This window comes from Passer montanus, unplaced genomic scaffold, assembly GCF_014805655.1.
Source record: "Passer montanus isolate IOZ18808 unplaced genomic scaffold, ASM1480565v1 scaffold154, whole genome shotgun sequence".
In the NCBI taxonomy this organism is placed as follows: domain Eukaryota; kingdom Metazoa; phylum Chordata; class Aves; order Passeriformes; family Passeridae; genus Passer; species Passer montanus.
Window position 1 is genome coordinate 1038241 of NW_024362494.1, and position 20634 is coordinate 1058874.

Genomic DNA, 20634 nt, shown 5'->3' on the forward strand with positions numbered 1-20634 from the left:
CTTATGTGCAGCTGCTGCCAACCAGCACTCCCGGGTGGTTTTCCAGCTCTCCAGCCACTTTTCCCTAAACCTGGAGCACTGCAGCAGGTTGTGGTGACCCAAACACAGTACCTGACACTTGGCCTTGCTGACTGTCCCACTACTGGATCCAGGCTTTGCAGAGCCCTCCAGCAGATTAACACTTCCACCCAGCTCAGTGTTGTCTCCAAACTGACTGAGGAACTCATCAGCACAGTCCTTCTTCTGCACTCCTGCCCTGGGAAGTGCTACTTACCCATGCTTGGTGCCACCCCCAAGGGATGGGCATGTACAGCAGTCTCCCCCGCACAGTAAAGCTCTGCAGCCAGCAGCCATGTGGAGGGATCAGTTTTTATTTCAAAAGACAGTAACGCAATTTTTCAATTTAGTATCAAAACACTGGATATGGTTTTTGTCTCCAGATTGGCCCCAAAAACTGCTACAACCAGGCAGCATGCTCAAACCACAAGCTACACGCTGCGAGCGTGACATCGCCACGCTCACACCTCACAACACAACACATCAGCAATGCACAGCAAGATGGCTTGGACTCAATTAAGACAATAAGAGCAGTCCTGGGCAGGAGGGAAGGCTTGGCTTCCTCCCTCCAGGTAGGCAAAAACACTTCTCCAAGGACACAAGGCTGTTGTACTTAAGTTGTTAAGTGTAACCCAGTGATGAGCAGTGAAGCTTGGTGCATCAGCACTTAGTGAAGGCAAAGTCAGCTCCAGGGTAGCAATGGGTTACAAGGACAGGGGCTTCTCTAAGCCCTTCAGGTGTGGAGGGGAAGGGACACAATCCCTGTGAAGGTTCAATTGGTTCAATTGTTCAGATGACTGGCTTGGCTTAAGGAAAAAAAAAAACAACCCCCTAAAAAAGACACCTTTCACCCAAGTTGTTCCTTCCCAACATAGAGCTACCTTAAAGCTGAAAAACTGAACTGTGCTTTTGGCAAACAGCTCCTGGAAAAGGAAGTTCTCTCAACAGGCTGTCACCCTAGCCTGGCTACTCTGACTCACAGAACCATCATATCCGTTTCCTGCCCTGCCAAAGCAGGGTGGCCCAGAGCCGATTAACAGAAGGTTAATACCAAATTCTAAAGCCAAGAGCTCTGAAGTGTAGCTCACCAGCCTCACACGTTATTTGGAATGTTTATAATGGTCGCTACAAAAAAAGGTAGTTACAAAATGTGTACATCTCAAACATGCTCTCCAAACATTATTGCATTGTTTACTTCCCTTAATGATGCTGTTTGAAGCTCTGCCCAACCTGGTGGCCTTTAACCCTGGAACGAAGGAGATTTGTGTTTGGTCAAGTTGGCAACAGAAAGTAAACTCTGGTCCCAGGGTTAGAGGGCAGCAGCAGCTGGGCTGGCATCGCATGGCAGAGGCAGTGGCAGGGATCCATTACATCTCATTCAGGTCTAGCAGGGTCTGGTCCAGCATTCTTTGCGTGCAGAGATGCTCCTCTTTGGTGGATTTCAGTTTATCTGCCAAGAACAAGAGTCCAGAGTTACAAATCAGCATTGAACAACGCAGAGTCCTTTGCCAAAGAAAGCTTGTGCCAGCCCCTTCCCCACACAGAGCTGCAGCGATCCTCGGGCCGGAGTGCCTGGCTGGGTGCAGCTGGAAGCTTTGAGGTTACCTGGCTCAGGTGTAGCCCTGGCTTCTCACACTGCTGGTGCTCCCAGTATGGCCACGGTGCACCTTTAGCCTGAGCTCTGGTCAGTGTTTCACATGCAGGCGTCTCTGACTGCAGCCAGCTCTTCCCAGGGCTTCCACACCTCCACAGCTGACACACGTGGCCCAGCAAGGCACCCAAGAGCAACACACCCCTGGAAGTACAGCTGGTTGTGCCCCCCTTCCCTCAGCACAGGGCAGGGATGCCAAGGCCAGCAGCAGGGAGCAGACCACCAGCCCGAAGGGCAGCGGGGCAGGAGCTGGGGCAGTGACAGGCAGAGTGAGGAGTGAGGGAGCTGCACCCTGCCCGACACTACAGGCAGCTGTGCAGTCAATTCTCACATGTTCCTTAAGCCAGGAGGAGAGCAGATCAGCAGCTAGTGCTCTAAGTAGGCTTTACTCCAAAGGTGAGCCCACCCATATCACTGGAGACATCCACACGCTGGGACACTGGACAGACAGGCTGTGGAAAAATGTCCTTTAGGTACAGGCAGATTGCCAAAGCCACTCCCAACCTCCCCAGGGCCAGAAACTGCACAGAGAGAGAACAGCCTTCCTCGAGCATGAGCAACAGCAGCATTTAAATACTCCCTGCAGGCACCCAGGACACAGCTTCAGGCTGTACATTTTGGCACTTGCTGTCAAGATGTCTGTGAGCATTCCCAACCCATGCCAGGGCTCTGGAGCTGCACTGGGGTCAGGCCTGCTGCCCCCAAAACCTTCTCAGTTAGAACTCCCCTGAACAGGAATGTACTACAGATGTGCAGTGTCTCACAGACCACAAGGTCAGTCCTTTATTGGTAGAAGCCATCATTCCATGCACCAGGAAATCCTACAGTCATTCAGCTAACAGTAAATTAAGTTGCAGCACTTGACAGCAGCTTCAAGCAGACATAAGTCTAACTTCAGCCCACCCTCATTTGGGGGGTGCAGCAATTCTGGTTCCATGGAGGAGCCAGGCAGGACCCCCTGGACAAGCAAACAAGACTGGTCAAAACACAGCCAAGTCTGGGGGTGACTTCACCAAGAATAGAGGTTACCTTTATATATTAAAAAAAGCTTAAATAAATTACAGGATAAATCCAAGTGCCTCATTAAAAAGCAGCAATTGCATAAAATTCGCAAGTCTGCCAGTGTTAATGATCAGATTTCAGGGTGGTCCACAGCACTGGTGTCGCAATAAGCTGTTTAATGGGATTAGTGGGCCCCTTCTCAGTCACACAGATCATGCAGCATTAACTTCAGCTCATTAGAGAGCAGGCGGTTTTTCTCAAGCTGGCTGTACAGGCGCTCTGCAGCAGCGACAGGATAAGGGAAACAAGAGGAAGAGAGAAAAAGAGAGAAAGGGAAGGTTAGTAGAGCACCAAGATGAGCACATCAAACAAGCTGTCTCCATAGTGTGTGCTTCTGAGGACAGCCAGCTATTCCCAAAGGTCTGTCTTTCTCTAACTTGTGCTTCACCTCAGGAAGATCACAGGAAGTCAGGTGTGAGCAGAAGTGAAAGTGCTGCCAAAGATGTGCAAAGGCAAAGAAAGGAAGAAGAGACACCAGAAGAGGAGCCTGCAGGCAGGGCTGGGCTGGACCCCAGCAAGGACAGAGATCTGGGATGTGTTTTAAGCCTGTGGAGCACACTGCAGAAACGAGTCCTGCCACAGCTGTACCAGAAACAGCTTCCAGAGGGAGCCACACCACACTGCAGTGGGACTGACAGGGTTTGAACAGCAGGACAGGCACACCAGAAGAACTGAGAATGAAAACATCTCATCCCTGACCTGGAGGACCCTCCTCTGAGAACGTGCCTGGTGCCACACAACAATCCAGTTAGGACTGGAGACAGCAACTGCTTCAGGTACAGGACAGAGGGACTTCTGGAGCAGAGTCCTCTTTTACATCTGCCCCAGAACAACTCCATGAGCAGGGCACAAGCTACCACTGCCTTTGCAGCCATGGCCTCTGCAGTCCCTGTCCTCAGAGCCCCACAGAGGTCCAGCAGCCACACACCTCCTCGAGCACTCATGCTCATCAGCACGCTTGGTCCCTCTCCAGGATCTGTCCCTTCTCAGGGCTGGGTGGCAATGTCCTGCCACACAGCCTGCCAGCCACTACAGAGAACACATTCAGCATCTCTCCTGCTCATTTGCATGGGCAGAGTCCTCCCAACCTGACAGATCCAATTCCTGCACTTAGGGGAATTCCAGGCAGTGAAAAAACCTTACACAGCATCTTCCAGCCTGGCAGAAGTGACCAGCACCACGTGCAGTGACACACAGTGTGATGCCTCTGCTGCAGGAGTGAGCCTAGAGCACAGCCTTGGCCTTGGCCTTCCACTCTAATCTTTGTATTATGAGGTCCTAAGACTCTCAGGCACCCCCTGAAGGCCAGCTACACCATTCCTCATTGCTTTCAATCTTGGAATATTTTGCTCTTGAATGAGACCTAGCTGGGTAAAACTCCAGAAAGTGGAGTGGTTTACATGGAGCAGCCAAAGCATGTCACCCTCCCCAGAGTCTCAGCTCAGTCCCTCCAGTGTAACACCTGCACAAAGAGGGGGAAGCTCAACTTCAGCTTCACTCTCAGCTTCTCTCAGCCCTCAAAACCCTCTAACTGCACCTTGCTCTGCAGGAGAGGGCAGTAATGCTGATTGCTTGTCCCTTCTTTAAAGCCACCAAGGGACCAAAGCACAGGCAGAGAAGCCAGTGATTTCTGACCTACCACAATGCAGAATTTGAGGGAAGCTGTGGGTACCTGGCATCCTGGCCCATGCCTTGCACAACAGCTGCTGTTACTGTGAGGGACTCTGGCTCCTTGCTGCTCTGAGCAGCCCCAATGCCAGTCCCCAGACCTGAGTGATCCAGGCTGGTCCTGGGTGTCCCCAGTGACAGAGAATGAGAGTGAACTGTGCTCAGCAGGACTTGGTGCAACAGCTCACAGCTTCCAAGCAAACACTCCTGCTTGGGTACAGGGACCTGATGATTCACCCACACAAGGCAGCAGACTGGAGTGTTTAGCATGACTAAACCTCCCAGACTCCAGGAACAGCTTCTCCACACAGAACACCTGCCCAGGTCTGCAGCAGCCACACCATGTTTGGCTTGCTCCCTTCTCTGCCCACCCCCAGGGCAGCCTCACCAGCTATCCCTGCCACTCAGGGAGCCCCAGGACGTGGGGAGCCCCAGGAGCTGGCCCTCCTGGTCAGTTAAGCTGTGTTTGCAGCACTCCCACATCACAGCAGAGCTCACAGGAACCAGCCTGCACAGGCCCAGCAATCCAGTCAGACCAGATGCCTCCAAAACCTCCCAGGGTAACCATTGCATCACCCACCCACATACCCATCCACCACCCAGAGTGGATTCCTTCTGGATGAGTGGGGAAAGGGCCTGCCACAGCCCAGCCTTAGATAACATTCCTGGGAACACCACTGAGCAGAGCAGAGCCACCAGCTCCCCACAGCAAGAGTCAGGATGCAACCAGACCTCCCTGTGAGGAGAGAGGCACTTCCCCAGGGCAGGCTGCCACCTCCCACCACTAACAATCACTGAAGGTGTGAGGTTGAAAGGGACCACTGTGGGTGATCTGGTCCAACCTCTCTGCTCAAGCAGGGTCACCCCAGAGCACTTGGCACAGGATTGTGTCCAGATCATTCAGGACTATCTCGAGTGAGGGAGACTTCACATGGTATCTGGGCAATCTGCTCAGTGCTCAGTTACCAACAGAGGAAAGAAATTCTTCCTCTTGTTCAGGGTGAGATTTCCTGGGCATCAGTTTCTATGTGTTGCCTGTCCTACTGCTGGGCACCACCAAGCAGAATCTGCTCCATCCTCTGACACCTTCCCTTCAGATACCGACAGATAATGATGGCATCCCTGTTGCTTAAAAGCTGACAATGGAACACTGGACTCCTTCACATTTCCAAAAGCCTTGCCCCTCCCACAGTATCCAGATCCTGAAGTCAGCTGCAGTTGGGTTACTGAAGAGCTCTGGGCTCCTGCTTTGTGCTCACAGGGCACAGCCACTGCCCCACATCCCAGGAGAGTCAGCCCACACTTGGAAATTCCTTGAATGCTCCCCCTCTTCCCCACCTGCCACCCAAGACAGAGTGGGACAGGCTGGGGCAGGTGAGTGTGCCTGGATTATCCTGAGTGCCAGTGCTGTCACGTGGAGACCAGAAGGGCACAAACCTGAGAAAGCCACGGGAAGTGTCCCATGTCATCAGAACTCTGCTCACGAAGGGCTCTTCGGGCACTGCAGTGGGTGAACCGATCCAGAAAGGAAAAAGTATTTCACCAACCACCATGAGGCAGCACATAACGTTTTGAGGGTGACCAGTGTTTATCACACCACATCAACCAGCACCAGCAGTGACACATGCCAGGCACTCACAGCCCAGTGCCAGTGCTCAGTGGGAAGCTCCATGCCACGCTCCTAAAAGGATCCTGCAGCCCCCAGCCCCTGTGTGGGGAGGGCTCTGCAAAAGATTCCCTGCTCAGATTCTCACAGCCCTGCTGCAGGGCCTTCTCATTCCTGAAGCAGGAGGCCACACATCCTTCCCCCTGGCACAGGCAGCACCTCACACCCAACCAGTTCTGCCCCAGTGGAGACCAGCCAGAGCTCACACAGTATTTATTGGCTTCCATACCCTGGCTAATGACTATCAGGTGTGTGACCTCCCACTGCACGTCAGTGTTTGGCAAGCAGTGCTGGTGAACACTCCAAAGCAGGCAGGAATGAGGAGTGTCTTCAGTCAGGCACAGCTCCAGGGCCTCCTGCTGCAACCCCCAGCCTCCAGTTTGACCCCACAGGCCCTGTCTGCAAAGCTGCCATCACATCTGGGAGCCAGTGACACACCTCAAAGAAAAATCCAGCGTGCTAGTGAGGTCTGTGCTCCACCGAGGGTGACACCAGTCTGAAGGCAGTGCTCAGACAGTTACTCTAAAGCAGCAAGTGGTCGCTAGAAACCCATTTCTCAAAAGCAACAGCCATTTATACAGGAACTGTTTTCCTTAAAAAAGGTGACATCATGCTCGAGCAAGAGGCAAGAGAAATACAAAAAGAGCTTTATGGCTCCACACAAGATATGCAAATGAGAACAACATCCTCCCCGCTCCCCCACCACAGAAAGGGCAGCCCCTCAGAGCAGGCTGTGTCTGGCACATCAGGTCACACAGAGGGAGCTTTGTTTGGGAGCAAGTGCAGCAGAACTGGGGGGCTGCTGCTGCAGCTTCCGTGTCTTTACAGCACCCATTCCCAGGGATGCCCTGTGCACAGTAACTGGAAAAAGGTACTGGAATTCAGAGTGAGATGAAGAGAGCGTGAATGCCGGGTGCAGATGCAGAACAAGCCACCAAGCAGAGAGACAAATCCAAAGTGGAGTTTGGAACCACAAGACTTATCTGTGTGAGACAGAAGGAGACACTAATTTTAAGAAAAGCCTCAGTGTTTGTGCACAGCAAACTCTGCTCAGGGAACTTTGGGACACTCGTGTTAAGGCTCTTCTCTGTGGGATGAGGACCTCTCCTGGGTTAGTGCAAGGACCAGACGGAGCAGTTGTTAGCAGCACCCACTGCAGATCTGAACACAAAGCCGAGGAGCGAAGTTGCAGAAACACACAAGTTCAGCTACTTCCACAGATCAGTTCATGATCTGGCCCATCTCAAGCCTATGGTGGCAATTCCTAAGGAATCCACCTGAGCACTACCCACAGCCTCTTCCAGAAGGAATCCTGAGACCATGGTCCAGTGGCTCCAGCAGATGACAAAGCCACATTTCCTGAGAAAGCCTTTCCCAGTGGGAATGGGAACTGCACTCGAATTTAAGTCAGAACCCTTTCAGGCCAGCACAGCACTTGGTTACACATGCAGACCACAAGGACCTAGAGTTAGAGGATGGCATGCTGGGGCTCCTTGGGCAGATCTGTAGAAGTAACCTGGACAGCACAGTGCTGATTCTCCAACTACAGAAACCACAGCAAACCAAGCAAGCACTGGCGGTCCAGCCTGCTGAAGCGAGAGGCGAACGCCAGCCAGCTCATATTTACATGGAAGTCATGTCATTCAGGGCGTGGTCCAGTTCCTCACTAATTGCTTTGTACTTCAGTTTCTGGGCATAGAGCTCATCTAGAAGAGGTTTAGGAGGAGAACAAAAGGAAAACAATGAGGGAAGGCAAAGAGTTCTTCCAACACTCCGGGGCGGGAAAAGCAGGACGGTTGGTGTACACGAACAGAAGAAAATGAAGTTAGATGTGGAGCCATCACGACTCTGTGTTCATCCCCAACAATGAACAGGAGGGTTTCAGCAGCCTGAGGACCAGCTGACCCACAAGTGCCTTCCAGGATTACAATCCAGCTCCGAGGGCAGCAGGGCCAAGCACTCAACCACATCACCTTGTGAAAACAAACTGTCCAGCTAGGTCAGCAGGAACCAGTGTCAGGAGGAGCAGCAGGGAAAGGCAACTCCATCCACTTAGGGAGAAGCTTGTTACAGCTAAGGAGAGCACTGATAATTGAGGTGCTTTGTTCTCACCTGTGTCTCAATGCAAAGACTGGCTTGGGAGAAGTCAGTCATGTAATAGAGCTGGGCATCAGAGGAAATTCCATCCTGCAGGATGCAGTGAGGTGGGGGAGCAGACTGGCCACACCAGTGTTCTCCATCAGATAATGGAGTAGACAGGCAGCTCTCTGCCTCCAGGGAGGGGTGGGCCTGGAACTGTGCTGACACATCCCTGAGCCCTGCAGAGCTGGCACAGACAGCTCCAGCTCTGGCTGCCTGGGCTGTAGTACAGCTGGGTATGCTGCTAACAGCCTCACAGAGCCTGGGGAACTTTGTCAGATGTCATGAACTAGGTCACTTTAGCAGCAAGGCTGCAGACCAGAGCCAACTCTCAATCAACAGGTTTCAAGGGGAGCATGCAGGGATTTAGAGGACTTTCTGCAGTTCCAAATAAAAGCTTGTCCTGGACCATGAGGTGGCTCAGATTGCTGCTTGGCTGCAGTTCTGGAACAGCTCAGCTGACACCATTGCTATTTCTAGATAATAAACCTCAAGAGTGACTCCAGACAGTAGGATAGTGCTTTGTATCTCCAAGAGCTGGCACTAAAAGACCACAAAGGCACACCTGTGGTCAAGGTAGGAGACCTGTAAGGGTTTTGGTTTACCACCACCACCACTCCAGTCACAACAATCCACAAAAGAATCTGGCCACAGTCCCAGATTTAAGGGAGGCAGCTGAAACCTTCTCCTTCTGTGGCTTGGGGCAAGGTTCTGCAATAGCTGGCCTCAGGAGCGTTCCTGAAGGACTGTGTGAAGGAATGGGAGGAAAAAAGGAACCCACCCTTGAACTGCTGGGTATTTAACCTTGATTCAGGACTCACACTGGGGAGTCTGAGTCCTCATGGGGGCTGTTTCAGACTCACTGACTCCTGTGGTTGACTTGCAAGACCCCATTTGCATGATGCTCTGCACACAAGTATATTGTTGTGACCAGTTCTTACAAGAACAGGTGTTTCTTTCCTATGCCACTCCTAAATGAATTGGATCAAGCCTGACTCCTGTGGTTGACCTGCAAGACCCCATTTGCAGTGGCCAGCACGTGCATGATGCTCTGCACACAAGTATGTTGTTGTGACCAGTTCTTACAAGAACAGGTGTTTCTTTCCTATGCCACTCCTAAATGAACTGGATCAAGCTGGAGCACAGGGATCTAGTTACATTCCTGAGGACATCACTACCAAAATACAGAAGCTACCTAGATAAGGCCAGGTGTCTGGATGGAGAGCTTGAGACCTGCTGCAGCACAGGGGAACTGTTTTCAGAGCAGAGGCACAGGGCAGGACTCTTGCCAAGCCTCACCTTGGAGGCCAAGTGGGGTTGTGCTCCAAGCAATGAGGAGCACAGCAGCCTGTCTGCTCTGCAGCTACCTGAGAAATAGCCCTCCTTAGCTTCTCACTCAACACACATCCCTTGGTTTCCCATCCCCAGAATGTACCTTCCAGATCATCAATGGTCTTCTCCAGCTTGGCTACAGAGCGTTCAGCAAACTCAGCACGGGTCTCTGCCTGCCAGACAGAAATAAGGCAGTGAGTGCAACAGCCCTACAGAAAAGGGCACCAGTCCAAGGACATGGACTTCACATCTCTTCCCAGTCAGGCTGAGGCCACCCTGACATGGTCACTCACCTCTTTGAGTTTATCAGTCAGAATCTTGATCTCTTCTTCATATTTATCCTCTTTTTGAGAGTACTGTGGAAAAGGAGTCAGCAGTCAGCAGCCCCAGATACCTCCCTCTCCAGAGAGCCCACAACTACAGAGGGCAGCATCAACTCCTCACTGCAGCACACATGACAACTTCCACCTGGGAGCTGTTCACATCCTCACCCAAGTCCAACAGGACTGGGTCAGGTGGCAAGTCTCACATCATGCATGGAACACAAACTCGGATGCAGAAAAATTCTCATCTTAACATTTTAGCAGCTTAAACATCCTGGCTGATTGAGTCTGCCCCAAGGCAGGGAAGGGCAGCCAGGCTTCCCGCACTCCAGTTTCCACAGCCCTCCAATGAAATACCTCAGCCCTCCCAGCAGAGCAAGCACTGCACTCCTGGCTTGCTTAAGACTGCAGTTGAATCATTTCCACCTCAGTGGGTGCTCTGCTGTTTACCCTCCTAGCACAACAGCAATGTTTCTGGCCCTGGGACAGGCAGCCCTACCTTCTCAGCCTGAGCCTCAAGAGACTTGAGATTGTTGGTGACATTCTTCAGCTCCTCCTCCAGCTCGGAACATTTACTGTGGGGTTTCGTAAGGAAAGGGGGGAAAAAAAAGGAAAAGAAGAAGTGGGAGGGAAAGACAGGAGACAAGAAGTGAATCCACGTGCAGGGAAGATCAGGAATTCTTTAGGAGACTGTCTGAGATCAGACTGGATAGGACCCTGCTTTGAGGCACCTGTGCAGAAAGCAAGTTCCCTTTTTGCCTCTGAGCTCATGTTTGAAATACTCTGCCAGCACATGCACGGGGCACAGAGCTGAGCAGTGAGATGTGGACACAGGTTTCTGCCAGACTTGGAGTCTCCAAGGAGAAGCTTCACGTTTAGTGTGCTGTATGGAGGGAAGCTGTTCTGATGGACAGAAGGACAGCCACCACCACTCAAAAAGGGATATTTATGGGCAGAGAGGACAGAATGTTCCAGGAGAGAGCAAGAGAGAGACGCAGTTAAGCTGAGGGGAGGAGCATAGTGAGGAGACCACATGAGTTTTGGTTTAATGGTTCAAGAAGGGAAAGGTTAGTACCTTTTCTTCGGCAACAGACAGACACTTCAAGTTCTGGTCCATCACTCTGATCTGCTCCTGCAGCTCCCGGCAATGACTGTTAGTGACGGTCACACAGGGGCACAAGCCAGGTGGGGGCAAGGTCAAAAGGAGCACCAGAACCACACCACCACAGAGCAAAAAAGGGTGTGGGGGGAAACACAAAAAAGTCATGGTCACAACATGCACATCTGGGCGGGAAGCACAGTGCTGCTGCTGCTGCATACACACCAACTGTGTTAGACAAGGCCCAGAGCACAGAAAAGCCCTGACCAGCTCCTCAAGGATCAGCTAAAGCACCTGGACACATGAAAGGAGCCCAAACACCAGGATTTGTGTCTCTGCTCTGAGCAGAGGAAGCTCAGATTTCTGCTCAGCAGTGCAGAAGCCTGTAGTGATTACTGCAAATACTTGGAGAGGCCCAGAGACCAACCTCAACCACCCCATGTGCCACTTCAGTCCCTGGCCCAGGAGGCCTCTGCCACTTCAGTGCAAGCACTGTGCTCTGCAGCAGTGTGAACGACCTTGTGACTGCACACACAAAGCTGTGCTGGTGAATGCTGAGCACAGGAAGGCTCCCCAGCCTCCGTGACTAGGGAGTGAGTCCATGCAAAGGGGCAAAGTGTCTCCACCCAAGGCAAATCACATCACAGACTCCGTGTCCTAGGTGGAGCTAATCCTGTTTCAAGGAGGGAAGTGCTTTCATTGCTTTCCTTCGCAGACCTAAACCCACCCTGTGCTTCAGGCCTTGTGTAACAAGGTTAGCAATGCAGTGTTAGTTCCCATGCAGAGGCAGACCTGCCAGCTACATGCAAGCAGACTACTCACGACTCTGCAAGCTCAGCTCTCTCTTCAGTACGCTCCAGATCCCCTTCAATGATCACCAGTTTCCGAGCAACCTGCAAAGGACAAACAGAGTCAAGGGGAAGGAGGAGAGTTTTATGCTTGTAGGCTTTGCAGAGCAGTGAAGGGAAGGAATGCTGCAGGAGCCACTGGAGCTGTTGGAAGCTTTTGGCCAAGCAGAGCACTGATGTGGCTCTGCTGAGAGTCAGGCTCTGCCTCTAGGTTTGCTATCAGCAGGAAGAGTCTCCCAGCCCAGGTCAGTCATACAGAGCACCCAAGGGTCTCACCTCCTCATACTTCCTGTCCGCCTCCTCTGCAATGTGCTTGGCTTCCTTGAGCTGGATCTCCTGCAGTTCCATCTTCTCCTCATCCTTCAGAGCTCTGTTTTCAATGACTTTCATGCCTCTGCCCAGAAGCAAGCACAGGGAGGGGAGATGTGTGAAACAGTCTTGACAAGGCAGCAGTGCAATGAGTTCCAGAGCATTAACAGCAGTGCCCTTCTCAATAAGCCATGATTCCTCTGAATGCAGAAGGCAGAGGCCTCTGGGCTGATGTGAATACAGCCACCTCAATTGCTTGGAATTAACTATTCTTTGGAACATTTTCCCAGCAGATCACTGGGTTCCCAGGCCAAGGGGAGTGCAATGCTGCTGAGAACAAGCCCAGCTCTCTTAGAAACTCAGCACAGCCAAGTCAAGCACTTCCCCATCTGGAATGAAAGAAGAGCCAAGTCTGTCTCTATGCAGGCCACCAGCAGGGTCAGGCTGCTCACGGTGTGTGCAGGAGGAAGCACATCAGACAGCTGGAAGTGGACCACTCCCCTCTGAATCACAGGCCAGGTCAGGGGACATCTGCCAGCTAGGGAGCATGCTGGCAGAGAGGCTGCCCTGCCCCACCTGCAGCCACCTTTGCACAGCAATGGTGTCCCTGAACCCAAGTATTTCTCCTCCTTTGGAGGAGGGGATGCAGTGGTGGCACATGGCACTTCCTCACTCCCTAGCCTCAGGTTCCAGTTCAATCAAGGCCATCAGCAGCCTCAGGTTCATCTGCATTGTTTCAGCTGCTCTGCATAAGCAGGCACTGACTCCCACATGCAGCCTTGATGTGGGATCTCCTCCCCCACTCTGAGAAGCCCAAAAAGTTGGTGGCACCAGACCCTCAGTGTTTGACAGAGTGCAAGCAGGAGTCCTTGCTCACCTTTCGCTCTCATCTGCCGCCTTCTCTGCCTCTTCCAGCTTCTGCAGAGCTGTGGCAAGGCGCTCCTGAGCTCGGTCCAACTCCTCCTCCACCAGCTGGATACGACGGTTCAGAGATGCCACTTCTGCCTCAGCCTGGAGGGAGCACAGGAGGGCACTCAGCCTGGGCAGGTTTAGCTGAGATGTGCCATGGGGTCAGCAGCAGCACACGGGAGCCCAAAGCAAACCCAGGATGCTCCAGCCACTCTCCCAGAGGCAAGCAGCACATTTAGCTCTGCAGGCTTCTCGCTGTCAGCCTGCACTGCTCTGAGCTGAAGCCACAAACACTAAGGAGATGACTTACACCAAGGGCTGCCTCTGCAGCTGCCAGGATCCTGCCAGGATCCTGCCAGGCGCCTCATCACAGCCCTGTTTATCCACCACACCAGAGGGTGCTGACAGCTGCCACTTAGCAGAGAGTCAGTTTACTGGTGTGATCTGGATGTGAGCGTTGCTTGAGGCAAACCCTCTCACCAGCAAGGTGAGAAGGATTAACATGTTCAGGGATGTGCCAAGCTGTACGGGGTGCTGGCAAGCTGGGCTGGTCACAGGTGCTCCCCAGCCCCAGGGCTTGTTGCTGCAGAGCCCACAGCCCCAGCTGAGAGCCTGCAGTGCTTGAGGCTCCCTTCCTCCCAGCAACTCACTAACAATCCAGAGAAGGAGCAAAAGCCTTCTCCAGTCTTGAGACAGGTTGAGGAGGCTGTTCCCCAGCAATAGCTGCCTTGGTTCAGTCATACACGTTAGAAGTTGAGTTTAAAGAACGGCTGACAGCCTGCAGACATTTGCCAGAAATGTGACTGAAGCTTTAAGGAACTGGCACAGATCAGAGGCCATCCTACCCTCCCAAACACTGCAATCCATGTTCTAGTCAGCCTTCAAAGAGGCCACAAAGTACAAGCCAGCCCCCATAGTGCTGTGCTGGCAACAGAGATGGTGGGGAACACAGACCATGCAGCTTTGTGCTCAGCTCATCACTCGTGTGGCAGAGCCACTGGTGCTCAGTGAGGCAATCCAGCACTGCCATCACCCTGTGGTTTGCTCCAGTGAGAACACAGCCAGGGCACACACAGAGCACAGGAACTGCCCTTCAGTGTTGCTGAAAACAAAACACCTCAAGGCCAAGGATGAAAATCCCTTCAATGGCACTCCCCTTCTGGATCAGACCCAGACTAAACAGTCAATGAGAGACTCGCTGCAATCTTTTTGGGACCCTGGGGGCATGACCTGATTGGCTGTGAGGCCCCTGCTTAGAGCCACATCCACTCCAGCCAAACCCAGGGGAGCCCAGATGCTTTAGGGACTCTGACATCCCACCAGAGCCCCCTAGGGAGTCCAGAATCCTGCTCCCCAACAGATCACAAAGGCAGGCAGGAGTGCAGCCATTCCAGGGCAGCACTGTGATCTTCTGCAGAGACCCGGGCACATGCCAGACTAACAAGAAATACTCCAGCTGCACATAACAAAGCACCCTTCCCGGAGGAGCAGAGTGATGAAAGGCGCCAGTGTCACAGCGGGGTCCAACACCGGCTGCATCCAGTTCCCAGAGGGGCTGCCCCAGCTCTTCCCCCCACTGGCACCCGGGCTCCCCTGGCAGGTTCCAAGGCCAGGATGGGAGAGCACAGAGCAGCTCCCACGCAGGTGCACCCGGCTCTGGAGAAGCCCACACCCCTTTGGTGCCCAGAGCCAACACCCACCCGGCTGAAAGGGGAAGTGGTGTGCCCGAAGAGGAGCACAAAAATACCTTAAACAGAGCCAGGATGGAGACTGCCTGACTGCGTCTTTGCCCTGTTAAAGGGGGTACCAGCTGTGGAGGTGCAGGACCTCCTCCTTCCTTCGCTATGGAGACACACCAGTACAGTGGGCCTCCACTTCTCGACCCTTTGAACTGCATCACGCAGCCCTGACTTCCTGCAGGCGGTGTACAACCCAAAAACCACCCTTAATTTTGAGGAAGTGCCTCCCCACTGCTGCAGCAGGGCCCTTACACCTCCTGTCCTGCTGCTTCTCTCTAGATACACATGAAACTGTCAGGCTTCCCCAGAACACGGGGTGACACTTCCAGGAGACTCTTCCACATCCCTTCTGCTACAAGTGGCACGCTCCTGTTATTCCATGCTTCCTTCACAAAGGCAGCCCTGAACCAGCGAGCAGCTGGAGCCCAGCAAATCAAGAGAGGAGCTCATCCAGGCCACCACTGCTGCCCCAAGAGAGCTCCCCAGGTCCTGGGGCCAGGCAAGCCCTGGGCACCATACTGGGAGCACTGGTTCTCTCCGCCGAAGGAGGTTCAGGGAGCAGGGAAAAATACGCCTGTACCCGTGACAATGCTGCTAGGAGAATTCCTTATGTGGCTGCAAAGAAAGAGCCAGCTGAGGCCTGGGAGTGGCAGGAGCTTGTGCCACGGATCCGGGCAGCAGAGCCCGATCCATCCCTGGCAGTGCCACAGCGCTGTCACAGACACAGGCTGGGGCACTCGGGGGGAGCGCTCAGCCTCACGCCTCAAACGCACCAAAATCACTGCAAATCCAACGAGAGCTGCGCTTAGATTCGAGCGGGGACCCGTCCCCAAAACGCCACCAGCCTTGCCAGTGTCGCAGGCCACCGGGAGGTGCTGCCCGTGTCCCCTCAGCCCCGTCCTTTCGGGTGCTGCCAGCCCGGCCGTGAGCGAGAGCGCTGCCAGCTCAGATCGCGCTGTCGCTCCCTCCTCCTCCCTTCCCGGCGCTGCCAGCCCAGCCCCTGCCTTCCCCCGCGGCTGCCGGTGAGGGGGGCAGCGGCGAGCCCGGCTCGCCGGGCCCCGGCAGCGCCGCCGCATCCCGAGGGAGCCCGCTCCTTCCTTCCTTCCATCTTACCCGCGCAGCGCCGGGCTCGGGGCCGCACAAGATGGCCGGGGCCTCCCCCAACCTCCCTCCCTCCCTGCCCCGCTGCCGGCCGTCCCGGGACACCGGGAACAGCGAAACAACGACACCGAAACAACGACAGGCCTTCCTCCGCCGGGGCTCCGGGTGTCTGCTCAGCACCACGGGCGGGTCCCAGCGACCCAGAGAGAGCCACGGACACTCCGGCCCGGGCCGGCAGCTCGCCGGCAGCCCCGCGGCTCGGAGCGACCCCCGGCCCCGGGGCGCGCCGCCCGCCCGGCTCTGCCCCCGCGCGGTACCTGCTCGCGGTTGCGGCGCTCGGCTTCCACCTCCCGCTGCAGCCGCTCCGCCCGCTCCTCCGCATCGTCCGCCTGCTGCTGCAGCACCTGGATCTTGCGCTTCACCGCCTCGATAGTGGTGGCCCCGGCCATGCTCGGCGCCTCCGCTCCAGCCCCGCCACCCCTCAGACACCGGGACCGCGCCCGGGACGGCCGGACGGAAGTGACGTCACTTCCGCCCCGCCTCGCGGCCGCGTTACCGGGGAGATGAGGAGCGGCCGCCGCGCCCGGGGCGGGGCGGGGCACCGAGAGCGGCACCGGCGGGAGCGGGGCACCGGGCGGGGGCACACACCGGCACCTGGCGGGAACGGGGCACCGGCGGGAGCGGGGCACCGGGCGGGGGCACGCACCGGCACCGGCGGGAACGGGGCACCGGGCGGGGGCACGCACCGGCACCGGCGGGAACGGGGCACCGGGCGGGGGGCACACACCGGCACTAGCGGGAACGGGGGTACCGGCACCGGGCGGGGGGCACGCACCGGCACCGGCGAGAACGGGGCACCGGCACCGGGCGGGGAGGGAACACGGGCACCTGGTTCCCCCTGGTACCGGGCCTGGCCTCACATGTCACAGGGAGCAGGCACGGCCCGCAGGATCCGCCCGGGCTTCCCGGCCCTGCCCCACGGAACTCCCCTCGCACCCGCCCCGCTCGGACTGCCCGCAGCCCCGGGCACGGGGACACGGGCACTGCCATCCCCGGTGAGCCCCGGGCTCTGCGGGGCCGGCAGCCCACAGCCCTGAGGCAGATCCTGCTCCTTCCTTCCAGCCGGGGCAGGGCTGTGGCCGCCGGGCCCCCGCTCCGCGTTTCCATGTGTGGAATCCCGGGTGGGAACGCTGCGGAGATCGGGAACGGGGCACCGGGCGGGGGCACACACCGGCGCCGGCGGGAACGGGACACCGGGCGGGGGCACACACCGGCACCGGCGGGACCGGGGCACCGGGCGGGGGCACGCACCGGCACCTGGCGGGAACGGGGCACCGAGAGCGGCACCGGCGGGAACGGGGCACCGGGCGGGGGCACGCACCGGCACCGGCGGGAACGGGGCACCGGGCGGGGGGCACACACCGGCACTAGCGGGAACGGGGGTACCGGCACCGGGCGGGGGGCACGCACCGGCACCGGCGAGAACGGGGCACCGGCACCGGGCGGGGAGGGAACACGGGCACCTGGTTCCCCCTGGTACCGGGCCTGGCCTCACATGTCACAGGGAGCAGGCACGGCCCGCAGGATCCGCCCGGGCTTCCCGGCCCTGCCCCACGGAACTCCCCTCGCACCCGCCCCGCTCGGACTGGCCGCAGCCCCGGGCACGGGGGCACGGGCACTGCCATCCCCGGGGAGCCCCGGGCTCTGCGGGGCCGGCAGCCCACAGCCCTGAGGCAGATCCTGCTCCTTCCTTCCAGCCGGGGCAGGGCTGTGGCCGCCGGGCCCCCGCTCCGCGTTTCCATGTGTGGAATCCCGGGTGGGAACGCTGCGGAGATCGGGGTTCCTCAGAGCCGGGAGCTGTGTTCCGCCGTGGCACGAGGGTCGTGGAGCCCCGCAAGAGCTCGGTAAACGCGGCACTGAGCCCTGTTGCTGCTCTCATTCCCCACAAAGCCCATTTGTCAATGATTCCAGCGTGTCGATGGAAGGGAAAGGCTCCGGGCTGCCTGCCTGAAACCTTGGCAGGGACATTTGCCTGGCATGGCACGTATGGCATGGCATGTTTCCAGGGGTGAGATGGGCATTGAAAGGGTTCTGTTGGGCTGGAAGCACCCAGGAGGCAGCTCTGCCCTGTCAATGCTCCAGGGTGCAAAATCCCTCCACTTCCCAGAGCCAGGGGGAAACTGGGGGGACCCCCATGGGCCACCCGCCAGGAAAAGGGGCTCCAGGTGCACAGAGAGGGATCCACGAGGAAGCAAGTGGAGGTGTGACAGCAGAGAAAATGCCAACAGGGAGCAAAGGCGGGCAAGAAGGATGTGAGGGTGGGAAAGGGCTGCCAAGAGCTCTGCAATACTGCACTCGACACAAGCCAGTTCCAGTGCAGGACGGGCCGCAGGGATGTGCAGGCAAAGCTGCAGGGTTGGAGATGTGCCAGGGCTCTGGAGCTCGCAGGTGCTGTGCTGGGGCTCAGGCACTGCCCCACGAGCAGGGAGGGAACGGCTCCTGCCTGCTCTCCATCAGAGCTGGGCTGCGTGGCTCTGACACTGGCCCCTGAGACATGCCGGCCTCTCAAGGACTGCCAGGTCCTGACAGGTGACGAGCGGGGCCTCTGGATGGCAGGAGAGCTGGCTGAAACCCTGCACCGCTCGCCCCATTGTTTTCCTGGAAACGGCGGACAACAATAGCCGGGCTGTGCAATGCTCACGCTGCCCATGAGCCCCCGCCCGCGGGGGGATGAGGGCTCTCCCCTCCTCCTCCTCCTTCTCGGAGCTCGGCTCCACCACCCCCAGCCGTGACTCAGACTTTCCTGGGGACACGTGGACCCCCATATCCCGCACTTGAGCTGCTCGCAGCCCGGCTCTGCCCTCTGGATTTGTCCTTCACAGACACCTACACAGTGTTACCGGGAGCACACCGAGGGACAGGGACTTTTCCTGTGTCCCCAAGGCATAGGGAAGGGCTGCAGACCCACCAGGAAGGGGGGCAAGGCAGCACTCATCTTCCACCCTGCACCCCATACATACGTCCGCCGCCTTCTTCTCTGCCAGCTCCAGCTTCTCCTGGGCGTCTTTCAGGGCCTCAGAGTATTTGTCCAGTTCATCCTCTGTCCCCTTTAGCTTCTTCTGCATGGCAGCTAGCTCATCCTCCAGCTGGAAGGACAGTGGTGTCATTACAGGTGGACACCACTCTGGACCCCTGCACCCCAAGAGAGCCCTGCCTGCTCCACCCCAGGCTCAGCTCTGCCCCATGGCATCCCTCCTGCCCCTTCCTTGGGGCCAGCTCTGCCCCACAGTGTCCACCCCATCCCTACATCCCACCAGCTGGCAGAGACTGAGCCCTGGACACCCTCGGAGTGCCCCTGAGCTGTGGGATAGTGGCAGCTGTCACACTCTCATACCCCAGGCAGAATCTCTGTTGGGTCTGGGCTCAGCATAACCCAGCACAGCCACCCCCCACCACCCCTGTGCTGGGGGCTGTGGCTGCCTGCCCTACCTGCTTGCTCCGCTCCTCCGCCTGCTTCTGCTCAGCCTCCGCCTGCTCTGCCCTGTCCAGGGCGTTCTCCTTGTCCAGCTTCAGCATCTGCATCTTCTTCTTGATGGCCTCCATCCTCGGTGGCACACGGGCAGCGGGGTGCAGACAGACAATGGGTGGCTAGGGCAGCTGTGTCGCCTGTGCCCCACTCACCGTTTATCAGCTCTGCCCAGCACAGTGCCTTTGCCTTTCTTGGGCTGACCCGCCTCTCCACCTTCCCAAAAAGTCTGTGCTCGGGACCCATTGTGTGTCCTGGGGGGCTCCGGGTGGTCACAGCCTTATTTGGGCTCCCGAGGACAGCTGGGGTGTTATAAAAAGCAGCAGCAGGTCTGCGAGAGGGGGTCCTGCATTGTTCCAGGTGCCCCCTCCCCCCTGCAACGGGACACCCTGGCTGGTGCCCGAGTGCTTCCTCAGGATGTTGAACTGGGTCCTTGCAGCACTGGCACAAAGTCCTCGCCCCTCATTTGCCTTCCTGGGGGGGCTTAGGATGTTTTGGTGGCCCTGGGCTGACATTTACCCCTGCCCGGGGGCGGCGTAGAAAAGGGCAAGATCATCCTGGCACTATTTTGGGAGCAGGGGCTTGGCTGAGAGTGTTTGGCTCTGCAGGAGCAGCAGGGGAAACTGCACCCAGCCCGGGAGCCTGCTGAGCCCCAAGCCCAGCTCTGGCTGAGGTGGTGCTTGGTGCTGAGGTGGAGGATGCTCTTGGCAGCTGGAGGAGCAGATTCCCCAGGCGCGGGGAGGAATTCTCAGGGCAAGTGGTGGCACTTCATGGGCAGCTGAGGGATTTGCAGCCTCCCCGTGCTGGCCCAGAGGTCCCACTGGCCCCATAAATCAGGTTAGGATCTCCCACGGAAGAGACCCACTGCTTCCACCCAGGGACAGATGTTGAGGGCTAAAGGGGTCAGCACCCAGGGACATGGGGGGACAGCTGGTGGCAGCTCTGGGTACCCTGGGCAGGGCACTGGAGGGGACAGTGCCCACCAAGGGGCCTGAGCAGTGGCTGCACCTCCATAAATAACCCCCTCCCATGCCAGGGCAGTGGAGGCAGTGCTGGGCACAGGGCCACGGGCCTTTGTATTGTCATCATCCCTGGCGTGAGCGGGGGGACAGGTGGCAAGCGTTGACCCCGCTGCCATCCCAAACCTCCACCAAACCCCAGGACGGCTCTGGGCTCTCCCTCTCAATCCTGAGGAGATGGGCAGA

General features: G+C 56.9%; 1 protein-coding gene across 15 annotated transcripts; it reads right to left on the reverse strand.

The window, feature by feature from the left end:
- Positions 1–351: 351 nt before the first annotated feature.
- Positions 352–19521, reverse strand: TPM3 (tropomyosin 3). 15 transcript variants are annotated; one of them, XM_039702081.1, is made up of 12 exons: positions 19393–19521; positions 18924–19049; positions 13032–13165; positions 12122–12239; positions 11820–11890; positions 10398–10473; positions 9869–9931; positions 9679–9748; positions 7732–7810; positions 5876–5939; positions 2040–2160; positions 352–1507 (listed from the first exon to the last, which is right to left on the reverse strand). In XM_039702081.1, exons 1-11 carry the CDS (start codon positions 19504–19506, stop codon positions 2083–2085), a joined length of 993 nt encoding a protein of 330 aa, XP_039558015.1. In that variant the 5' UTR covers positions 19507–19521; the 3' UTR covers positions 352–1507; positions 2040–2082. The 15 variants fall into 15 exon arrangements, 14 of the variants coding, with proteins under 14 accessions (XP_039558015.1, XP_039558008.1, XP_039558007.1 ...); XM_039702074.1 differs by lacking the exons at positions 10398–10473; positions 18924–19049; positions 19393–19521 and adding exons at positions 10974–11049; positions 16221–16433; XM_039702073.1 differs by lacking the exons at positions 18924–19049; positions 19393–19521 and adding an exon at positions 16221–16430.
- Between the last annotated feature and the right edge of the window lie 1113 nt (positions 19522–20634).

What these genes read in the sequence shown, in the direction of transcription:
- TPM3 (XM_039702081.1), bottom strand. Translation starts at nt 19,506, where the DNA reads ATGGAGGCCATCAAGAAGAAGATGCAGATGCTGAAGCTGGACAAGGAG. An exon ending in CGGACAGGAAGTATGAGGAG is followed by an intron (nt 11,891 to 12,121) that starts GTGAGACCCTTG and finishes TGTCCTTTGCAG; the next exon opens with GTTGCTCGGAAACTGGTGAT. An exon ending in CTGAATGACATGACTTCCAT is followed by an intron (nt 5,940 to 7,731) that starts GTAAATATGAGC and finishes CACCCACTGCAG; the next exon opens with TGCCCGAAGAGCCCTTCGTG.